The sequence below is a fragment of the Monodelphis domestica genome, chromosome 4, assembly GCF_027887165.1.
Source record: "Monodelphis domestica isolate mMonDom1 chromosome 4, mMonDom1.pri, whole genome shotgun sequence".
NCBI lineage: Eukaryota > Metazoa > Chordata > Mammalia > Didelphimorphia > Didelphidae > Monodelphis > Monodelphis domestica.
This window is the reverse complement of record NC_077230.1, coordinates 361,033,860-361,056,205: the sequence shown is the minus strand read 5'-3', so window position 1 is coordinate 361,056,205 and position 22,346 is coordinate 361,033,860. Positions and strand designations below refer to the sequence as shown.

The 22,346-nt window shown below is 39.9% G+C and overlaps 1 protein-coding gene across 4 annotated transcripts; it reads left to right on the top strand.

Moving 5' to 3' along the window:
* The first annotated feature begins 2,495 nt into the window (after positions 1-2,495).
* SFPQ (splicing factor proline and glutamine rich) lies at positions 2,496-21,636 on the top strand. 4 transcript variants are annotated; one of them, XR_008911473.1, is made up of 13 exons: positions 2,511-3,433; positions 4,217-4,405; positions 6,110-6,411; positions 6,728-6,823; positions 9,535-9,731; positions 9,825-9,909; positions 10,292-10,409; positions 10,842-10,890; positions 10,974-11,092; positions 20,080-20,130; positions 20,404-20,467; positions 20,744-20,794; positions 21,535-21,636. XR_008911473.1 is itself a non-coding variant. In XM_056795127.1 (11 exons), exons 1-10 carry the CDS (start codon positions 2,624-2,626, stop codon positions 20,101-20,103), a joined length of 1,989 nt encoding a protein of 662 aa, XP_056651105.1. In that variant the 5' UTR covers positions 2,511-2,623; the 3' UTR covers positions 20,104-20,130; positions 20,404-21,636. The 4 variants fall into 4 exon arrangements, 2 of the variants coding, with proteins under 2 accessions (XP_056651104.1, XP_056651105.1); XR_008911472.1 differs by lacking the exon at positions 20,744-20,794; XM_056795127.1 differs by having other exon boundaries at positions 20,404-21,636.
* Positions 21,637-22,346: the final 710 nt, after the last annotated feature.

Here is a 22,346-nt window from a genome sequence, read left to right as displayed (position 1 = left end):
ATTTGACAGATGAGGAAACCAAGGCAAACAGGGTTAAGTGACTTGCTCAGGGTCACAGAGCTATTAAGTGTCTGAGGCCACATTTGAACTCAGGTTTTCCTGACTTCAGGCCCAGTACTCAAGCCACTGTGCTGCCTGGCTTACCTGGCTACTCATGGCTATTCATTTACTTAATTCATGTTGTTATCTAGGCTGAGAAGTGACAGGGATTATTGGAAGGGTTCATGTCTTTTGTACTTTGGCAAAATTCTTAAAATGCCTTTTAAGTGGTCAAATACAGAATTCTTTGTTTGGCCTTTAAGGTCCCCAATAACTTGTCTCTCTCCTGTCTTTCCAGTCTTTTTACACATTAATCTGCTTCATGTCCACTTGGCTCCAGTGACACTGGCTGCCTGTCTGTTCCTCACTCATGAGTCTGAGTGTTTCTACTGCCCATTCTTAAAACTCTCTCCACAATCTACCTCCTTGCTTCTCTGGCAAGAAACCATTTCTGGGCCTTCCCTCTCAGACTATCTCCAGGTTATCTAGTATCTATCTTGTTTGTACATAATTGTTCACATCTTGTCTGTCCTGTGACAGAGAGCTCCTTGAGAGCAGGGGTTGCTTTTTATCATACCCTGGCCACTTCGTATAGTTCCTAGCTCATAGTAGGTGCTTAATGGTTGACCAGCCTTTTACTTCATCCTTTAGTGATGAGAAATTTATTACTATTAATAGAGTCATAAGCTTTATTTATTTATTATTTTATTTTTAAAACCTTTACCTTCTGTTTTGGAAGTGATACTAAGTATGGTTTCCAAGGCAGAAGAATGGTAAGGGCTATGTAATTGGGGTTAACACACTTGCCCAGGGTCCCACAGCTAGGAAATGTCTGGGGTTAGGTTTGAACCTAGGACCTCCCTTCTTTAGGCCTGGCTCTCAGTCCACTGAGCCACCCAGCTGTCTCTGATCAAAGTCTTTATAAACCATAAAGCACCTTAGCGATTATTTTTACATTTGAGGAAGACTGAGACCCAGCGGTGTTAACTGGCTCAAGATCATGGGTAAACTCAGGCAAAGTAGCTCTGTGGTAAGAAGCAAAGCTGAGGTCTTCTGACTCCTAATCTCTTATTCTTCCTGCTGACAACACTACTGTGACCCCTCTGCACTTTTGTTAGGAAGTTTTTCCAAATACTGAAATCTGTTTTTCTGGGACATGCACTTACTAAGCACCCACTATGTGCTGGAATTGAGACATGCAATGACAAGGCCTTTCCTCCTTGAGGAGACACATACCTGACTAAGGAATGGGAATGTTCTAGGGAAGGAGCAGGGAGAGATCACTTTCACTAGGTGAGTGAGGGAAGGCTTCCAAATAGAGGTGACAATTGAAAACTTGATTTGGGGAAAGAGATAGACTTCAGGTTTTGGGGAGGAGGAATGTACAGGTATGGAGTAGGCAGACTGAGAGATGAGAGAGAGCATGATGAGAATTTGATTTGGCTGGAATGCAGAACACATGACTGGACCTAGTATGAAGCAGGAGAGGCAAGCTGGAGCGTGATTGTGGAGGGCCGTAGATGGCAAGCTAAGGCCTTTCATCTTTTATTTGCCTGGCCTCAGGGGGCCTCTGAAGATGACTTCCACTAACTGCTCTGGACCTCTCCCTCCCAAGAAACCCACTTGCATCAGAAGTAGAAGTCTATTGAGAACATTTGGGGATTTGAGAGAACCAGTGACCAAAACCTTTGAGCTTCACCCCTGCCTCCGACTTGCTCTGGGCAGGACATTCAAATCCGTTGACTGGAGTTTCCAGCTTTGTACAAGGAGGGGAGTGAGGGTGGGGTGGGACAGACTCAACAGCTCTGACTCTGAAAGTTCATTAGAGTGAAAGCTGCTTGGGGGAAGAGACTGTTTCTTTTAAAAGTAGTCTTTGCAGAGCTTAGAAGGGAGTTTGGCGCATTTAGTTTATTCTGAAATTGTGAGTTTTAGGGCATGGAGAAAGTCTTGGGAATTCGACCCCTGGGGCTCACGGCTTTATGAAGGGGGAATCGACCGTTTGTGCTGCTGGCAAAGCATTACATCGGACGCAGGAAGACCTGACCCCTGCCACTTAACGACCTGCGTCAACTTGAGTCGCACGCTGCTTGGGCCTTAAGTTTTCTCCTTGTAAAACGAGAGGTGCTTAAAGATCCTTCTAGCTCTAAATCCTGACTCCTTGTACAAAGTCACGTTTACAGCCTCATAGCTAGACAAGATGTTCCAACCATCCCAACCTACACACACATCAGTCGCCCACGAGTGCTCATTCAAATTCCGCCAGCAAATCAAAGAAGCGAGAAATCCTTTCCTTTCCTGTTCATTGGCTAGCTCAGACAAGCGGTCCTGGCACGGGTCCCACCCCTTAGGGGCGAACCAGTAAGGGAGGACGGGATTGCGTCATTGTACGTTCGCCTAGCTATTGGTGAAACTAGCTGTCAGTCTAGGAACGCACGGGGCGGGCTCAGAGCTGACGGCCTATATAAAGGGAGGACAAAGGCGGCGCGGGGCTTGTGTCCCCCGCCATTTTGTGATCAGCAAGGTGGCCTCCACGTTCCCCGAGCGACTTCTTCGCTTTTGCCTCGCCCGCCCGCTGATCACGGACATGTCCCGGGACCGGTTCCGGAGTCGCGGGGGCGGCGGCGGCGGCTTCCACCGGCGCGGCGGTGGTGGAGGGCGAGGCGGCGGCCTAAGCCATGACTTCCGTTCACCGCCGCCGGGCATGGGCCTGAGCCAGAATCGAGGGCCGCTAGGACCAGGCCCAGTCCAGACAGGGCCTAAGCCCTCCATCCCGCCGCCTCCGGCGCAGGTACTGGCGCAGCAACAAGCGCAACAGGCGGCCGCCGCGGCGGCAGCGGCAGCGGCAGCGGCTGCAGCAGCGGCGGCGCAGCAGCAACAGGCGTCGTCGCCAGATCCGCCGAAGCCGGGCCTCCCTCCGGGCAGCAGCCCTGGGCCCACAGTGGGTACTGCCGCTCCGGCCTCTGTCTCCGCTCCGTCTGCACCGCCCCCGGGCTCGGGGGGACCTTCAGGCCCAGGCTCGGCCTCCTCGCAGGCCTCATCTGGACCGTCGGCTCCTCCTGGGGCCCCTCAGCAGAGCTCTTCGACCCCAGCTGTGTCCTCCGCCTCGAGCGGGGGCCCGCCCCCTCCGCCCCCAGGTGCTGCGGGGCCTAAGCCGGGTCCGAGTCCTGGTGGGCCTAAAGGCAAAATGCCCGGAGGGCCTAAACCCGGCGGGCCTGGCCTCACTCCTTCGGGAGGACACCAGAAGCCGCCACACAGGGGCGGCGGGGAACCCCGCGGGGGCCGACAGCACCACCCGCCGTACCACCAGCAGCAACCACCACCGCCTCCCCATCACCAGGGCCCTTCGCCCGGCGGACCTACGGGCCGCAGCGAAGAGAAGATCTCGGACTCGGAGGTGAGTGAGCGGCGCGTTAAAATGGCGGCCGGCGCCGATCCTGGTCTCTCTTCCCCCCTCCCCCTCTCAAGGCCTTAGACTCCATTTTGTCGGCAGCTAGGTGGCTCGACGCATGCGTGAGCGGGGCCTGCCTGCCGACTCGCGCCGGGCCTCGCGTGGCGCGAGCTGGCGGTGGGGGTGGGGGTGGGCGGTACGAAGACCGCCCGGTGGTTCGGTGACGCGTCGGCGCCATTTTCTCCACCTTAGGGTGTAATGGATCCTAAAGGGGACCTTGCGTGCCTGGAGAGAAATGAGGGAGGATGGGATATGATGGAGTAAGATGGCGCTGGTTGGAGGAGGAGGAGCTAGGGGGGAGCTCGGGTACTTCCCCTTCTTGGGCTCGGACTGCTATTGGGGGATGCCGCGGTGGGCCCTGCCTAGGAGCTCTTGGTATCCTGTCCCTGCCAGCGTGCCACTATTTCTCTTCTTGTTGAGTTCCATTCCTTTTGGATGCTTGTTTTTTGTTTTTACCCTGGTAGTTTTGCCACTCTACTTATTCCCTCCTCCAGTCGCTCTTCTCCCAAGGAAATGTGATGAAAAAGAGGGGAAAACCTCTAAAGGCTAAAAATGAAATGTATGTCTCCCTTGGGTTTAATGCTAGAAGGGATAATAACTTTGATAAGGGTGACATTTAAAGTAAGTTTTTCTTCCTTGGCATGTTTGAAAAAAACTAGAAATTAACTTTGTAGGTACTGAGACTGAGTTCTCTTCTGACCTTCTCTCCCCCTCCCCCCCTCCCTTTAGGGTTTTAAAGCAAATTTGTCTCTCTTGAGGAGGCCTGGAGAGAAAACTTACACCCAGCGATGTAGGTTATTTGTTGGAAATCTGCCAGCTGATATTACAGATGAGGACTTTAAAAGATTATTTGCTAAATACGGAGAACCTGGTGAAGTCTTTATCAACAAGGGCAAAGGATTCGGATTCATCAAACTCGTGAGTGTTTCTGTTACTACAAGATACATTTATTAAATATAAATTTATTTCTTACTGCTTGTTTTTCATTTTGGCTTTAGGACTTTATGGGGGAGGGGGGAGTTCACCTAAGAGTATGGAAGTATGATTTCCATCAATGGATTCACTTGAAAGATGGGAGACCCTTCATGATTTGGCGTGTAGCTAGGTGATACTTAATGAGGTTCCTTTTGCTGCTTTATCATCTTGAAAGGATATCAGGTAGGGCTTTTATCTGGCCTAGAGACTGCCCAGGCTTATTTGCAAATTTCTGAGTCTTGAGGTGTAAAACAGTTTTTTGTAGCATATGCAACATACCCAATAAAATGTTAGCTATTAAGTGAGCAGATATTAATACTGCTCATTTCTAACCTTTATTAAAAAATCATATCTATTTTTGGGACCCAGGTAATAGGCATAGCTGATGAGCATCCTATATACTTGACATGATTATTTTAAACTGATCCACTAGAGGCACTGTACTATGCTGGAAAGCACTATAATCAGATGTTGATCTTCAGGCTCTTCTATCACTTAGCTTTTAGAACCATTTGTGAGTAAAACATGTAGTCCTCTTGAACTTACTTAATCTTTCTTAGTTATAAAATTGGAGATAATATTTATTCAAATTTTAAGCATAGTATGGCAAGAAGTTTTGGGGGAAGCTCTATCATTTTTTACGAATGTTTTGTATAGTTCTGTTTTTCAGTTTATCAGTGTAGTTCTGTGAGTGGCACTGTGCTATAATAATATATTTACATCTTACTTTATGGTTTGCAAAATGCTTTATATAACATCAGGAATGATCTTGCTTCAATAATTGTGACCATGAGCAAATCTTATACTTTAGTAATTGTATAATTTTTCTATAGAAGAGATTAAATATAAATACTATGTTAACAACACTTAATCTAGTAGACCTTAAGTTCTACCAGGACAAGTACCACTATATCTATGTAAGCTTTATATTCCAACACCTTTATTCTACTTTACACTCCTAAGTATTTTGGTGAGTCTTGTCATATGGGACTAAATAGCTTATGTTGCTTAACTTTTTATACGTTACTTGGTATACAGCTGGGAGGTACATAACATAAATGTCAAATCTATGTAGTATCTTAAAATTGTAAACCAGTTTATGTACATTTTATGAGGTGGTATGCTATAGTTCCTCATTGGCGAAGATGTGGCATGCATCCAGAGCTAGCACTCTGGAGCTGCTCTGTTCCCTCCTTTTCCCAGTGCCAGAGGAAATTTTTTGCATGCTCTATCCCTCTGTCCTCTCACAGATGCCTTGAATTTGCCCTCTGGGTACTCAAACCCCTTAAAGGTTCCCCAAGGCTGCTACAGTTGTTCTGATGTAGATACTACATAGTTACCCCAATTTTATAAATAAAATGTAATGATTTTGCTTCCAGTCACCCCACTAGTGTTAGAGGCCAAGTTTGAACACTTTGAACCTAAGTCTTTTGTAGCCCTAAGTACATAAATCTGAAGAGGTAAGATCATAGTTAGCAAACCTTGGTGTTAAAAGTTATCTAAGGTCATTTGACTCCTAGGTCAACATGTTCTCCCAAAGGAAGTCTCTTGTTTCTTCATCTTTTCTCTCTCCTTAGGAACTTAAATTAAAATTATGTACTTTGCTCCAGAGTTATTAAATTGGATTTGAATATCTCATACTTTCAGGAATCTAGAGCCCTGGCGGAAATTGCAAAAGCAGAACTTGATGATACACCCATGAGAGGGCGACAACTTCGTGTTCGTTTTGCCACACATGCCGCTGCCCTCTCTGTACGAAATCTTTCACCCTATGTTTCCAATGAATTACTGGAAGAAGCATTCAGCCAGTTTGGACCTATTGAAAGGGCTGTCGTAATTGTTGATGATCGAGGAAGATCTACAGGGAAAGGCATTGTCGAATTTGCCTCTAAGCCAGCTGCAAGAAAGGCATTTGAACGGTGCAGTGAAGGAGTGTTTTTGCTAACAACGTAAGCTATTCCAAATTTTCAAGTTCTGTTGAATTTAGTATATAGTGATTGAGGTATAACACAAAGGTGTCCCAACACATGGTCCATAACATTCCCGAGTGTAGCCTAAATCAGAGATTTGAGAAATCTTTTAACAAAAAAACACAGATAAATGTTAATATGAGATTTTCTAAGTCAATATGTGGCCTCCAAAATCCTTAAATATGGTTTAGTGGTCCCTGCTTTTATAGTTTGGCCACCATTGTTATAGGGTTTTTATCTAAAGTAGAATTGAAACCTAAGCAATCTTGGTGCCATTTTCTTTTTCCCCCATTAGAACTCCTCGTCCAGTCATTGTGGAACCACTTGAGCAATTAGATGATGAAGATGGTCTTCCAGAAAAGCTTGCACAGAAGAATCCAATGTATCAAAAGTAAGATATTTTATACTTGAGTATTTTGAAAGGTCTGCAGTTTTCCTTACATTTCTTATAGGGCAATTTAGTTTCACGTGTTGTAGTGATTCCCCGCCCCCCAAAAGCAACACACAAAACAACTCACTGGGGGATAGTTATTGGTAAATATACTTGGATCAGTTTTTTCCCAACCTAGTCTTTAGTTCCAGACTCCTTAAATATCCTTCCAAGAGCTTAGGGTTTCTTATTATCTAGAGGCACTGAAATATTCAGTGGCAAGAAATACCTTTTTATTTAAAGGGGGGAGGGGAGTGTGGTTGTGGAATGTATTCTTAAAACTAGGCTTCTAGATTGAGAGTCAGGCCTAGAGAAAGGGAAGTCCTGGGTTCAAATGTGGCCTTAGACACTTCTTGTGTGACCCTAGGGAAATCACTTAACCTCTGTTGCCTAGCCCTCACTACTCTTCTGCCTTGGAACCAATACACACTATTGATTCTAAGGTAAGGTAGAAGGTAAGGGTTTAAAAAAACTAGACTTCTGGCAAAATTCCAGGTGTGTGGTTTTTTTTTTAATGGTGATTTTATTTATAATTAGTTGGATTCAGACTTGCTTTAATAACTACTAATATTCTGGAGTTAGCATCCAAATGATTGAATCAGACTGGGATAATGAATCCCCAATGAAAAAAAGTAGTCTTTTTAAAGAGTTTTTTAAAAAATCCTACAGAAATGAGAACTGAATGCAACCTCAATAGTTCTCTATTTCTCCATCGAGTCATATCAACAAATTAACCTACTATGTGTGTCAGGCACTATTCTCTGAGCATTAGAGATAGAAAGGAAAAAAATAAACTCTTAAAGAATTCATATTCTAAAGTGTGTAAAAGAGATTGTGAGTTCTGAACAGATCTCATAGCCATCCAATCTAACCCATATGTGAAAAGGAATCTTAGCATACCAGACAAGTAGTGGGATCTGCCTCTGATTTCCAAGGAGGGCGAATTGAGAGAAACTATAAGCCTTTGAAGGTACCTTTTTTGCCTTACTTGTGCATTGTTCTTAGGTTTTTAGGAAGTTTTCTCTTAGGTTAAGCCTAATTTTGCCTGTGAAATTCTACCCACTATTTCTATTTCTGCATTGCAAGACCAGGCAACAGATTCTATATCTGGCAGCCCTTGAAATACTTTTTCTTGATAAATACTGATTTTTCTGATAAATACTGATTTATGCCTCCTGATTCTTTTCCAGGCTAAACTTTCATATTAGTATTACTCAATCTGATATCAACATTCTTTATTATCCTGATTATTCTCCTAGACTCTTCAAACCTTAAACTTTTGTGATAAAAAAACGGAGCACAAAACCCTAGATGAGATCTGACAAGCCTAGGCTATCCCTCCCAGCTTAAGTGTCTAGTGTAATTTTGGGGAATACCTCCTTCATTTGTTCCTTACGCCAAATCATGAATAAAAAAGTAAGCAAGATGAATAAAATTTAGTACAGGTCCAAGCACAGATAGTAAAGTGAGTCCACTGGCAAACTGGCCAGATCTGTTCAGCTGTTCTTAGAGCCTAGCTTTTGGACCTATTTTAAATATTAACTATTAACTAGCTAATACACCTCCATATTCACAAGCCAAATTCCCATACAAGCTTTCAGGTTTAGAATGGGAGTGAAATGTGATAGCAGTTTCCATGTGAAAAACCTTGGAGGTCAATTGCTTAGTCAAACATTTGTCCACAGTGCAATAACTCCCAAAAAGCTGCTGTATTCTTAGGCATTAATAGGAGGATACTGTCCACAGTAGGTTATAGTTTATGAAGTTCAGTCTGTTCAGAGCACATCTGAAATGAGTTTGATGTGCCACATTTTATGAAGGACAATGAGAACTTGGATTGCATCCAGAGGAGAGTGACCAGAAACTCTATGAAGAGAGATGTGTTGAAAGAATTAAGGGTGTTTATTTAGCCAAGAAATCTTTGTGTCATTGTGTCTAAGACTTAACACTGCTTGGTCCTAGGGGACAAAGGATGTAAAGAAAGAGGCTATAGGGAAGGCAAATTGCATCTTCTTTACAGAGGAGACAAAAAATTTTTTTTTGTTTTACTTCTGACAACCTTTGTATAAGCTATCAACTACTTGAGGAATAAATCTCTTGTCCAATAGTAACCCCTTGAATGCCTTTTTTGGGGGCCCACTAATAGTATTCTGGGAAAACTAGGTCTCAGATCTTACAATAGTTCAGCTTTAAAATCCCTTGTTCCCATTTTCTTATTTAGATTATTTCCTTTACTCTGAGCCATCACTTTTATCTCTGATCTTGATTTGCCTACATCTTTGTTAGGACCTATTTTTTGATGTCTGACAAAAGAAACTTATTTCCTCTGTTGATACCGGGCTTAGTATACTCTTAGAATTTTATTCCTATCTCTGCCTTTCTGACTTCAGTCCCCATAGCCTCTTACATAGGTGGGTTGTTTTCCATTCATTTAATGAATCTTTTTCAGTGTGATTGATCTGCCTGTGTTGCAGAGCTATCACCTCTTAGCACATAATAGCAGATTTCTTAGATCCATAAATGCTCATGTAGGAAAAGTTGAGAAAGTGTTGACATTTAAAAAATGTTGCCTACTTGCTACCTCTCTCAACCCACCCTTTGTTGAATGATAATCATGGATATAAACTGATCAACATTATCAAACAAGTTGACAAGATTTATGCAATTTTCAGGGAGAGAGAGAATCCTCCACGTTTTGCTCAGCATGGCACCTTTGAGTTTGAATATTCCCAGAGATGGAAGTCTTTAGATGAAATGGAAAAGCAGCAAAGAGAGCAGGTTGAGAAAAACATGAAAGATGCAAAAGACAAGCTAGAAAGCGAAATGGAAGATGCATATCACGAGCATCAGGCAAATCTTTTACGTCAGGGTAAGTTTCTTCAGCCTGTCCCCAACTTTGAGGTGGTGTGCTATTTAATTTATTTGCTGACTGTTTTAATGGGAGAACTTTTTAAATGCCCAGATCTAATGCGGCGTCAGGAAGAGTTGAGAAGGATGGAAGAGCTTCACAATCAAGAAATGCAGAAACGCAAAGAAATACAGTTAAGGTAGGATTTGTCTATATTCTAGGGGGATCTACATTAAAACTGTTTGAGTGCACCAAGGAGATAGTGGAAAGAATTCCATTTTGTAAGAGAGGGAACCTGAAAGGATAAAGAGCTTTAAATTCTTGTCTATTATCCAGAATAAAACCCCAGCTGCTTCTTTGAATTTTGTCCCCTCTGGTCAGTCCAAACCCCCCCCCCCCCAAATGCTCTTTATTATTTTTTCACTTTGTTGCGCTTTGATTCAACATTCTTTAAAACCCTTTGTCTTATAAATATTTTCATTTTTTGCTAACTAGCTTTCATTATTTAATTTCCTATGTTCTCTTTAGTAGATTTAGCAAAATTACTTAGAGATTTAAAATAGAAAAATGCATTTTTCTAGGCAAGAGGAAGAGCGGCGTAGAAGAGAAGAAGAAATGATGATTCGCCAACGTGAGATGGAGGAACAAATGAGACGCCAGAGAGAAGAAAGTTATAGTCGGATGGGATATATGGATCCAGTAAGTGTATTTGGAGATTGTTACAAGATGATATAAAGAATGGTGTACCTGTGAACCAGAATAATAGAAGTGTATGGAGTGAGATTTTTATGTGACTTTTTTGTTTGTTTTTTTACTTGTAGCCTCTTGCCTAACTTAATCTTTTATCAGGTGTTTTAGCTTAACATTTTTTTAACAAAGTGGGCTAAACATCACTACTTTAAAACCTAATGGATTGCCAAAAGGTAACTAAAAATGGGAGAAAGGGGAAAGAACTTGTATATTTAGTTGAAATAAAAAGTAACATTTGAAAATGGTGGCTTCTCTATGGTATTCAACAGTTCTTGCAACTAGTTCTAGTACTAGAATTAAAAGTTTTTGTCATTTTTCCAAATGGTTAGAAAGTAGGTCTTTTCCATGTCTGTGATTGAGCATTTTGTATTTTCTTTACAGCGAGAGAGAGAGATAAGAATGGGAGGTGCAGCAGCAATGAACATGGGAGGTAAAAATGAAAATGTTATTTGTTCAACATTAGTTAACTTGAGTAATTGGGCTTAAGTTATAACCACTGTTTTTGTTTCTTAGATCCCTATGGCTCAGGAAGCCAGAAATTTCCACCTTTAGGTGGTGGTGGCATAGGTTATGAGGCCAGCCCTGGAGTTCCACCAACAGCCCTGAGTGGTTCCATGATGGGAAGTGACATGGTAATGTATCTTGTGGGGACTTAATGAGGGAATTTCTCATTTTCACCTTTTTTATTTATTTATTTTTTATTTTTTTAGGCAGATGACTTTGAACTTTCTTAGTTTCCCTAGTCTTTGTAAATAGTGATAATGGAAGATTAGTGTGGCGATACATATATATAGAAAGCTTTTTCAGCTGTGTGGTAACTTGGCTGAAGACAAGGTTGCCAATAAGGGAATCGGAAATATGCTTTCTGGAATATTTGCAGTTTTCTTTGGCACTTAAATAGGTTTGAAGCTCTGCATTCTGTTGCTGATGCACTTTTGATTTAGTGCGTGGCAACCCCAAATTCCTAGTGTTAGTGAACATACCAGATTACTCTGTATCTAAGTGGGAGTAATCACATGGCAAAGTATCATTTTTTTAAGCTGGTATTTGCCATATGTATTAGTATCATAGTTTGTAGCTTTAGGCATGTTTTAGTGATAGGACTCTTGGCCTATATCTGCTGTGTCTTCTATCATATGACAAGGGAATTCTGATTGTGTTCTGACTCGTCGTTTCCCACTTGCTGGGTCTGTCCGTGGTTACAGCCTCTTAATTCAACTTACATCTCCACTTTGTTCAAGGGTACATTTAAAGACTATAGATTATTTAGCATACTAATTGTGTGCTCTTGATCTGAGCCCTCTTGATGCTATCGTATTATAGTTTTACTACTGATAGCTTACAAGAATGCTTGGGAGAATAATAATTTGAACTGGTTTGAGTGGTTGCATTAGGCTTTCAACCATCCTTATAAGTGCACTGTGGCATTAGAAGGGTTTAGAGGATGATTCTAAAAATGAATTCTAGGGATCTTTGAGATCACTGTCTTAGGACTTGGGCTATGGTGAGCTCTTGTGTGGCTTACCCGGAATCATCTCTTTACAATAAAATGAAATAGATGACTTGAGGTCACTCTTTAGCATTATGGCCTTTGCTAATTTGTTTATGGCCTTTTGAGAATAAAAAGGAAACTACAACATACTTTAGCTTAACATTTTGAGTGGTTTAGTAAAGTCAGTGCACCATCATACTATACCATTCACTAAAATGCTGGTAAAAAAAAGGTGCCTGTAAAATTTCTAGCAAAAATTTGATTCCATATAGCTTATGGTAACAAGTATCACTTTATGGCAGCTCTCCTGGGTTCTTAGTTAGTGTAATAAGCTCTGTAATTAAACTGAATCACCAAAAGCCAGAAAACCTTGCTGATTTTGACAATTCATTATTTGGAAGAATTGAAGCCAGTCTTTTCAATAGTTCTAGTATTTTGAAAGATTCTTTTCTTAGTTTGTTGGTATTCGTTGTAGAACCAGAAAAATACTGATTCTACTCTATTCTTAGTATTTTGTGGGATAGTAGTTGATATCTTAATTTTATTTGAAATGCAACTCTTTAAACAAGTTAGGCTTCTGTGCTCCTGTAACTATAGAAGGGGCTACTACTGAGTTCATTCACTACCCTTTTTACTTAGTACAAAAATACCTGACACTATATGTAGTCTTGATATCACTGCTTTATTGCAGTCATTTCGGCTTGTTGGTAAAGCTGTGTGGGAGTTGCCAATAAAGCCTTGAAATCACAGTGAAGTCTCAAAGTGGACTTGCACAAGACCTGGGGAAATGTTGGGTTGTTTAATGGATGCACATCACTCCTGTGTCTTTAGTTAACTTGAAACAGTACAGATAGTACTGTGAAATTGTATCTGGCTATGTAGCTATGGCTCTGAAGTGAGAATATGGCAACAAGTTTTTATTAAGTTACTGTGCTGGTTAGGTTAAATCATTAAATCCATTAGTCTCTTATGCTTTTTCTTTTTGTAGTCCAGTAGCACTGTATTAAAACTTTCAACCTTTTAAGACATCTGCAGCTTAGTCAGCAGATCTGTCTTAACCCCATCTCGAAAAGCACAAGGTCTCTAATGCAGCACATGCCACTAACTGGTGAGTAGGCCTTTCATGTCAACTCATACTGAGTGAATTGAATCTTTCTGGTTAGGCTTTCTTGGAAATTGACTGGAGTCAACTAAATTTCTCTGCTCAGACCTTGAGTATGCAAGCCTTTCTCTGGGTTAATGAGGTGTGAAAAATTCTAGAACTCATTTTGGAATGGGTATTCACATCTGCACTAATGCTTAAATTTTTTAGCACTCCAGGGAAGATCTGTTCTTTGAAACACAGGTGTATGAGAATGGATCAAGTGGGAACATACCTCAAGGCATGTATTACCATAAACTAATTTTCAAATTACCCTTTTTTCCTTTCTATGTTCCCGGTACCTGTGGATCGACTCAATGGTGATTGTATCGACGAACGTTGACTACGGAACCTTCTAAAAATATTTACTTAACACACATGGACATCAACTACATATAATGAACTGTTAATAACTGTTCCAATAGCGTACTGAGCGCTTTGGGCAGGGAGGAGCTGGGCCTGTGGGTGGGCAGGGCCCTAGAGGAATGGGACCTGGAACTCCAGCAGGATATGGTAGAGGGAGAGAAGAATATGAAGGCCCAAACAAAAAGCCCCGATTTTAGATGTGATATCTAGGCTTTCATTCCAGTTTGTTTTTTGTCTTTTCTTGTTTAGACACCAATCTTTTTAATTCTTGCATTTTAGTAAGAAAGCTACATTTTTATGGATGTTAGAAATTTATTGACCTAATATTTGTAAATGGTCTGTTTGGGCGAGTAAAATTATGTAATGCAGTGTTTCAAAAAAAGGGAGAAAATCTAGCTTTTTTTTGATGTATAACGTCCCTAAAGTTATGGCAGTGTACCTTGTGCCACTGAATTCCCAAAGTGTACCAATTTTTTTTACTGTGCTTCAAATAAATAGAAAAAACTAGCTATAAATTTGATCTTTAATTTTGCCATTCATGCTTCCATCATATTAGGTCAGGTAATATACCATGCAAGTTTAAGACTCTTGGCCTTTGAAAAGGTACTTTAAATTTGTGGGAAGATATATTTAGAGGCAAGTTTTCTTTCCACAAATGGTCCTAGTTTTAAAGAAGTAACGGCTACTGAAAAGAACAGTAATTATTGGCTTGCTGTGCATTATACATTCTACAGCAATGAGGATAAGCTATCTTTGAGTATTTTCGAGATGGTGATGTAAGTTGAAGCAGAACTGTAAATCTTCTGCAGGAATATGTATCAAGATTATGGAATGGGTTTCAGAACTGTTGGTGGGGGGAGGAGGGTGGGCTGGCTGAGTTTTTTTTTAATAGCCCTATCTATGACTTTTACCCTGTGCTTGGTAGTTTATAAAGTTGGAAAAAATAGGTCATTTCACCCCTCCTTTTACCCCAAGACCAAACCCTAAAGAATGGCTTGTATTGACTTCTCTTCCAAATTAAAGATTGTTAAATGTGAAGACTTCATGCATTACTTTTAAGTGGCTCTATAAACAGGGAATGTGTGTTCTGCCTGAAATAGTTAACCTACCAGAGAAAGCTGTAAGGTAGTTGAATGACCTATGAAACAGGGAGAATCATATAAATTTGTACTCTGTAACTTACAGCTCCTTGTGCTACTTCTGTTGGGCAAAATACAGCATAGGAATACTAAACCTAGAAGCTTCCAGAGTCTAGTAGTTCTCCTTTCTGAGAGCTAGTGGTGATTATTACATTCAGGCTGTAAATCTTTTAAGTGTATTGAATTGTAGATCTGGCAGATATCCCTATAGTTGCTATTTGGTGTATCAGTATAAAGTAGCACTAAATCTGGAGGGCATAGCTCATGCTACACAGTACAAATGTTACTCCCTCTTAAAGCTTTTGGAGTGTTTTCGATGGTGTTGTCAGCTAATTGTCAACTTCATTGAATCCTTCACTCTAGAGTATTTCATGATGTAATACTAATGTAGTTGGTTGCCTGTGAGTGCTGGGAGCCTGATTTCCCAGTGTTAAAATACAGTTGCAGAGGTGTGACCATTCTGCTTGACTGGTTTGGCTCTGTTCTTAGTTTTTTATATATAAAAAAACTCGTACATTATATAGCTTTTACTATGGTATTGTTCTCCCTCTTCCTCCTCCCTTCTTCAACCCTTGGTACTAATTGGCAAATGTGAAATTCTAAGCCAAACCTTTGACAAAAGGCTAAAGCTTAGTTCTGTAGTTTGCCTATGTAAAAAGGCAGACCTTTTGTTAAAATAATTGAGCACTTGGGTAATGGTGCCTTAGTAAGTCCCTGAATGTAAAAGAGTAGCAAAGAAAGTTTTGTCACCAAATACTAGTTGTTAACTGGTACATGCAATGTGCTTAATTGAGGTAGACTCTTTGATATTAGCTAATCTTAATTAAATTCATTGTTCCTATTCCTCTACCAAGTTACAAGGAAGAGGGCAGTTGATTTATTTTCTACCATTTTACACAAGTCTACTAGGAATTTTTGCCCTGTCAGTGACACATGAGATCTTCTCTATGGACACATGTCTCTTGGCTTGAAAGCAGTCCCATTATAACTTGGTTGAATTGTAGTAAGGACCCAACTAATAACAAAAAATCTTTCAAAGGGTGTTCATGGGACACCCATTAGAGGGTGAACTTGATTGTATGGGGGTGGTGGGGATGGCGGGGAAATTGGGAAGTCTGCCTGTAAAATTAATGTTTCAGTTTATTTTTCAGATTACATGCCTTTCTTTATAAAAGAGATGCTGGCACAGACCCTAAAATAAGCTTTAAGTAGTACTGTACCTTTGAAGAGTGGTAAAGGATGCTAATGGATAACCTGAAAGTTGTGGCTTTTGATACCCTTATTATTGTGGGCAGTGAAATTGCTAAACATAGTTTAGCAAAACTGTTCCAGTTCAACTGACATTAGATTTGTCATGTTAACAGCAGTGTACCAAGTGTTGTAAACTGCTCAAATTGACTTTCAAAAAGTTCTTTTGAGATCCTTGTGCTAAACAGTTGTAAGGTAGTCTTAACTAATTTGAATTTAAATCATTTTAAAAGGAAGTTTTCTAAAAAGCTTGATCCACATGGGTTTGGAGAAGGGTGGTGATTAGCCTAGTCCATAATTATGGGTTTGGCAGTTTCTAATCTATTAATGGTCATTGTTAGCCATTTTTCTCCTTTAAAAAACAAAACAAAAGAAAACCTTTTTCACACACTCCCTCCCCTCCCAACTTTCTCATTCCCTTCTCACTTTTCTCCCTTACTCATAATTTTGATTTGGATTGGGCTTTAAGAGGACCATTGGTGCTTTCTATGCAGCATATTTTTAAGTATATTTCAATCCTCCTAATCTTAAACTGCATTCTGTAGAACACCCCTCCCCTTCTCCTTTCCCTCTCCCCCCACTCTGGGTAGATTTAGCTGTTAGGTAGTAAATAAGCTAAGCTTAACATGTTTGCACACACTGTCCCGTGAAATTGTAATCCTCTTTGCTTAGTACATTAAGCATCCATTTTAAACTTGTAGGAACATAATCCCACAGCTGCATAGATGGCATTATACCATTTAACATAAACAGATTACAATTTATGAGAAATTGTAACATTACATCTGTGAGACTTTATGTGGCATTTTATGGTAGATTAAAATCTAGATTCTTGGCTTCTCCTTGGCAGCCACTTTATTGTGGCAGAAAGTTTTTCTGGTATTCTTGGACTGCAATTGTGCAAGTAGTGGCCTGCTACATAACTGCATTTAGCCAGCATTTCTGCAGTGCGTAACTGTGAGGAACGTAGTACCGCAAATGGCAATGGACATTAGGACCCGGATGTAGTATTCCTGCTTGCTCCAAGATTCTCATTGCCGACTGCATACAGGTAGGTAACAAGCAATATAATCTAACTTGGTGACTTGCTATGTACTTTTATTCTGTGGGCATTCTGACATCACACTTCTGATAATGAAATTACAGTGCAGCACCCAACACTTGTATGTTGAAGTTAGCTTGCATCAAAACTGCGTGGGTTTCGGGTTAGAGCTGTAATGTAAACAGAATTCAGTGCTGTATTGCAAATCTGAGATAAAAACCGCAAACCTGATGCCTTGGTATCTGACTCAGTTGTGTGGCTTTCTTTGGTTTCCTTGCATACCTCTGAAGATAAAATTGAACACTGTAGCTCTGGGGAAGAGGGAATATATAACCAAAAAAACATACCTAGGTACACAGTTGGGTGTTCTTAGAACCTTGAAACAGACTTGTAGCATGTCGTAGTTTTCTGTATCAGCAAACTGACCAGACTAGGTCAGCATGGGTAGACTTATCATTATGCCTTCTTGGTGTAATCATTTCTGTAGGATAAGTGAACTAAGATAAAAAATACAGTTTACTGTATTGTGTATTTTTTTTTAAAGGGGGATCCTTGGGAACTCTTGCTTATTATTAATAACTTGGGTTCAAGTGGGAATCTTTCAGTGTGAACAGTTCTCTATTTTTGTGGCTTGTCCAAACCTGTCTATACTTTTAAACCCTAAGGGTGTGGGGTGGGAGGACACTGGTGTGGCATGTTCATTTGCCAAAAACAACAAAATCTGGGAATCATGGCTTCCCAGTAATTGCCAAAAGTTGAACAAAATCTGGGAATCATTGTTTCCCAGTTTAAGAGCTCGTCGTGATGTAGAGTGAATACATAATCTCCAGAATAGCCTTGTGAACTTGGATCTGATTAACTTTAGGAATGTGATGGTTCTAAACTCAATTGCCAGAAAATGCAAGTCTTCCAAAGCATCTTCATATTGTTTTAGGAATATGGACTTAAGCTTGTATCAACTGTTGTTTTAGAATTTGAAGCTTTGACTTAAGTCCCTGAACTGGTTCTTGGCTAATGCATAAGAAACAGGTTTCAAGTGTAATGATCTCTGCTTTGTAACTGCAAAGTTGTGCTAACTTTGCACAAATGTTGGTCTAGACTTTTCTTGATTTGAGAATTTTTCTTCAATTGTATTTCCCAGGAAAATAGCTTTCACATTAGCAAACAGTTTTCCAAACTGGAGACAGATTTGTACTTTGCTTTCCTAATCCATTCAAGCAAGTAGCTTCTGTACTTTTGATATTTCTTAATGAATAGTTCAGCTCACTGTAGTAGTAACATGATGTAGCTTGTATTTCTGTTGCTCAGCAAGTGACACCAGTGTCACTAAATCTGGCTTTCTAACACTGTGGGGTCTTCTGTGCATAAAAAATGTTAAATCGGTGGTCATATTTGCTACCGTATCACAAGTGCTTGAATTTCTAAGTTTAGGGTTTATTTTTCATCAGTCAGTATGCTCTTAAGTGCACATACTTGACATACAATTTGGACTTTAGGAACATCATGAAGGGATTTATCACTTTGTTCTTCATCCTTGAAACTGAGTGGGTTTTTACTCTTAATAGAATAAGCAACCTGTGACATAAGTGGGGTTTCCATTCGCTTTAGCTGTCAAATGTGAATCTTAGTACAATAGGCTCCACCCCCCCTCCAAAAAAAAGATACCTCAGACAAAAAAAGTTGGGAATAGATGGGTTTCAGTAATAATGGAAATACCAAGGTGTTTGCATTGTATTTCATGGTTTTACAATTATACCATTCAAAACTGAACTGGTGCTTTTAAATTTTAAACAAATCTGAAGCTCAGAGGTGTGATGCCAGAATGTATTTGAGTACTTGTTAGGCCCTTGGAAACAAGGTTATGGTGCTGTTTGAAAGATGAAATCCAACGTGTGCTTTTACTGAGAATACTGTAAAGCTACATATACAAAGTATGGATGATGGTTGCAGTTTCCCCAATACTTAAACAGATGCGTGTGACTCGTTTTGGACTCTAGCTTTAATGGGGGTTGCATGTCTCCTATTGTTAATCATTGTTAGCTGCAGTGACATGATTTGCAAGACTTGTGTTTTATTGCCTTTCCCTAAATGTTATGTGACATGTTTTTGGAGAGCCATGCTGTTTGTTCTGGACCTTATTTGGTTTTGCCTTTAGCTGATATGTCAGTGCTCTGTCAGCTAGTGCAGTTCTCAAATGGCTGCCTACTAGGGAAAGAATCTGGAGGATTCACTGCTCCTATTCATCTGTCATTGCTGCTAGATAATGATTGGCAATTAAAAGACTTAACTGTGGAGACCCCACAGTCATCTGTAAAACCCATCACCTATAAAATGTTGCTTTAAAACACCAGTGCTGACAAAGTTGGGTTTTCCCCCCCAGGGTGAAGGGGCTGGACAGAATAGGACAATCTGGAGAGGGGTTGGATGCAAAAAGATATAGTATCCCTTATGGATGGTACATGTGCAACAGGGAATTAGGGAGGAAGAAAAGCTTGGAATTGGAACTTGAATTAAGGCTGATCTTGTTCTTGTGCACTGTGGACCTGCATTGTGAATGTGATGTCCTCTCCCTCTGATGAGGAAGGCCATGTATTACTCAGGTTCCCTTGGTGTGGCATTGTTAGTTTGCCCTAACATAAAAGCCCAGTGAGAATTTAGGGGGAGGGGGAGAAGGCAGCTGCCTAGAATGAAGGGGCAATAACTGTAGTATCACAGACTTGAAATGGGGAGGGCACTCTTGAAGGGGTTCTGCTGATATTGGTCAGTCTGCCTGATGATGGTGGAAGATAATACAGGAGAGGTACTTTCTTATATAGTAAAGAGCAGGACTTGATGACTGTAGGATAAAAGTTGTCACATACCTTCACATAAGGGATAGTATATTTTGGGTTGCAATCAAACTATTGTGCTCAGACTGGTGAAAGTAGCAGTTCAGGATTTTGTATTTAAAAGGAAGTATTCTTCACTACTCTTAATTCAGTTGCCTACTCTTTTGACATCATCTTTACAAGAATTATGTAAACTAGACTATCTGCCCCATAAGCTTCTTCCTCCTACTATTTTCATATGCCATAATTTGCCCCCTAATTTTACCAATCTTTTATCTCTGGAATTTTTACCTTTTAAATTGTGAAATAACTAGCATTTTTGGATTTTTGACTTTAATAATAACTTTGTTTATTATTCTTTAGGTAAGAGTGATTGGTGTGGGCTGAAAACAGTGACAGTGCTCATCCATTGAGGTGAGTTTACCTAATTTTTGATGTCTTTAGTTTATTGATAATGCATAATATTTACTCATTTCCCAGGTATCAACTTTAAACTTCTAAACTCTAAGAACTTGTCTTTGGTAGAATTTAAGGCATGGAGTCATTTTGGTCATTATTAGAAGCTTATCCCAGTTCTTAGGGATAGGGATGAAAGGGTTTTCCCTTTTAAGTCTTCCTTGCAAAATCTAGAAAGTAATATTTTTATAGCTTGTTTGTGCTTAGTTGACATTATTCTTTTGGTTTTAGTCTTGCAGTACAACATGAGCACATCTAGAGTGAGCCACGGTCACCAACCCAACAATTTAAATAGGTATGTTAAAAGTTGTGGTGTATCGCCTACTTTCACAAAAATAGCAACTTTGCTGAATACCCAGGCCTTTGGACTTCATCATGCATATATAACGTTAAAGGAAATATTAAGATCAGAATCGGCCTTTTTTTTTTTTAAGGTTGTGAGCTCCTTAAAGACAGGAGAAGCTGTATTTTTCCTCTTTGTATCCCAGAACTTAGCACAGTTGTGCCTGGCACATAGTAAACACTTAAATGTTTATTGATTAATTTTGGCTTTGTTATTCCACATTTGTAGCACAGAACCTGACATATATAGATGCTTAATGCCTGTTTGATTCTATTGTAGGTAGGTGATTTTTTTGTCTGCTATAATTTGAGATGAAGTTTCAAATTATTTCACCTTCATCTTGCCTTGTCATTTTTCAGAGTTTGTAAGACAGTAATTTGGTGCTAATTTGGTCTTTTTTTTTTTAAATACTACCATACCATGATACTTGTACAACGGGCGGGGGTGGGGGAGAATACTGCATGGTAATATGGTTTAAGATAATGTGTAGACATGTACAAGGAAAAAAAGGGGGGAGTTTCTCACTTGGGTTTGGGGTGGACTTTTTACATTGCATTTAACTCTCAAGGTATGGTTTATGTTGGGTAGATGAAGCAGGAGTAATTTCCCAAGATTTGGAAATTAAGGGAAATGGTTCCAGGAAATAAATACCAACCTGAGATGTTTTATGGGTTTATATAAACAAATAATTGAACTGAAGGCAACTACCAAGTTAAAGGAAAAAAAAATGGAATACTAGGTTAATAAAGGCAACAGAAAGCCAAGGATTTGGCTTTAGTTAGTGATAGAGACTAAAGGATGGACATGGTTGCTCTATTATAAAGATGCTTTTTGGTAATTTGTACTGGCTGGCAATCTTATAGCAAATATTAGCCATTTGTCTGAATTATACTAAAAACTTTGCTGTGCACATTTAGCTATTTTTTAAAAACTGACTAGGAAATTCTTCGATATTTTATTATTTTTATAGTTTTTAAATAAAGCCTTTTAGGATAATGATGCCTTTTTTGAATTTACAGGAGCAAGGAAGGGAAGCAGTGTTTTGGAAATCCACAAACCAATGAAGAAGAGCCAGGATTGTTGAAGAAATTTACTTTTAATAATAAAAAAGTTTGAATCCATATCTTAGTAGTTCTGCTTTTAGTAGAGAACATTCTTTTAGTAAGTAATGGTTGACAGGGGCACATGCTCCAGTATTGTCCCAGGTATCCAGAGTTTACTGCTAGGTGGCACAAAAGCATCAATTCCATTAGACATAAATTATGTAAACAATCCCTGTTCAGGCATGTTCTCTGTATGCCAATATTTTTAAAAATCCATTCTAACTTTTATGACCAATTTACTGTATTTCTAAAACCATTCTGACCATTGGTGTTTCCATGTTGTATATTCTAACCAGTGATGGTACAAGAATGTAATTTTAAAATTTGGAACCCCACTGGGAACAGTTGATAACACACCAATTTAAAATATAGAAAGCATGCCTTCATTTTTCCTGTTGAGGTTTTCTTAGGCCATAAGTGATTTGCTGCAGTTTTATTTAAAGGCTGTGTAAGGTGTAAAATCAACATTGAGTTAGTTGGATTATTGAATTCTTTCTAAGCGGATCTCTTAGAGGTTGAAGATTTTTAATACTTTAAGCAGAAAAGTGTCATGACTGTGTAAAAACAATTCTGTTGCCTCATCACTTTCAGTTTTATGAAAGCAAATCTTTGGTTCAGAAATCATTTAGTTTTTGTTACAAATGAAGTATTCTACATCCTTACCCCAGTGTATCTACTTTTGCCCCTTTTACATGTTTTTTAGACAGTGGTCTATCTAAAATGTACCA